The following is a 1,284-nucleotide window of genomic DNA, read 5'->3' on the forward strand; positions in this document are numbered from 1 at the left end:
AAAACTAGTGTTTTCCATCTTATTATATATTTAAATAGGTATATTTTGCAAATTGCAACTCTAAAAGCACCATCAACAATTATTTTCTTAATGTGATTTACAATTAGCATCATGCCATCAGCTGTTTTTCTTACTAGCAAATAGTTGCTAGTAAAACTTTATCCAGTAAAAATCCAGAAAAACTTGCAAGTTCAGCTGTCACTTTTGCTCTCTCAATTTACCCTCTTTTGCTAGTTTCTTGCAAGTTTTAACGACATCCAGTAAAAACCAGTAAAATTAGTACTGGATTTACTGGATAGTGAGTACGCGAACAGGGCCTGCCGACATTTCCGGANTCAGTCAACCAGCAAAATTAGTACTGGATTTACTGGATAGTGAGTACGCGAACAGGGCCTGCCGACATTTCCGGACCTTTTTTAGGGGTTGTTACCCTACACAAGAGAATTACCTTTTTGTTTTTTGTTGTTGAATGAACCACATTTTTATACAAAATTGGCGGAAAAACATTAGAATAAAATTGTTGCATATACATATTTTGAAAAATTTGCTGTGCCAATACTTTGTTCCGGCAGGGAACATGTGTATTTTGAAGGCAACTAATGGCGCAATAACTTACCAACTTTCAACGTTATTCGTTGTTGATCGTCAAACCTTATATTTTCAAAATTTTCTATATCACCTACGGATTTAGGTCGCTGCTTTTTAAAAAAACAATCTTCATGATACCACATCGGCTGCTTTCCGTCGTGAAAAGCCGACTAAAAAGAGTAGCAGTTATTTTCTGAAACCATACGTATGTATAGATTTTGCAAACCTGTACAATTGCAGCTAAACGAAGGGAGCCTTGTGATATAGAGCATTTACACATTTTACAGGAAGAACGGCCACTCTTGGCGTATTCAGTTCTATAAGGCAGTTCGATATCCATTTCAAACGTGTGGAGAAATATTTCCCTTTTAAAATTTACACCAAACAAAATCAATAAATGAACCGCTTTATACGATGCCGCGATTTTACGATTACAAGTAAAAACATCGTATTACACATCGATATTTTCTCAATTTACCAAGTATTTTTGTACTCGATACTTTTTACTGCGATCCAAGTAGGTATCAGTGTTGCCAGATTTTCTTTAAAATTTTTACCAAACTCAAAAGTAAAAGGTACCAAATTCAAAAAAGAAATATCAAACTTATTTTTAGGGGGAACTGGGGTTGACTTCGCGAGAGTGCACCAAGCTTTGAACAAAAGTACTTTTTTGGGGGGGGTTGAGGGGGTCGTACA

At 35.7% G+C, this 1,284-nt stretch overlaps 1 protein-coding gene across 2 annotated transcripts in view; it reads right to left on the reverse strand.

Annotated features, from left to right (window-relative positions):
- Parp1 (Poly-(ADP-ribose) polymerase) overlaps positions 1-1,054 on the reverse strand; it is a 140,841-nt gene extending 139,787 nt beyond the window's left edge. For both annotated transcript variants that reach the window (XM_017615148.1, XM_017615147.1), the window contains exons 1-2: positions 815-1,054; positions 617-758 (exon numbers count right to left, since the gene is read on the reverse strand). In XM_017615148.1, the coding sequence (XP_017470637.1) occupies positions 617-758; positions 815-928 (256 nt within the window). In that variant the 5' untranslated portion in view covers positions 929-1,054. The remainder of the gene's footprint in view (positions 1-616; positions 759-814) is intronic.
- Between the last annotated feature and the right edge of the window lie 230 nt (positions 1,055-1,284).

This window comes from Rhagoletis zephyria, unplaced genomic scaffold (assembly GCF_001687245.7).
Source record: "Rhagoletis zephyria isolate East Lansing unplaced genomic scaffold, Rhagoletis_zephyria_1.1 Rzeph_scaffold_00969, whole genome shotgun sequence".
In the NCBI taxonomy this organism is placed as follows: Eukaryota; Metazoa; Arthropoda; class Insecta; order Diptera; family Tephritidae; genus Rhagoletis; species Rhagoletis zephyria.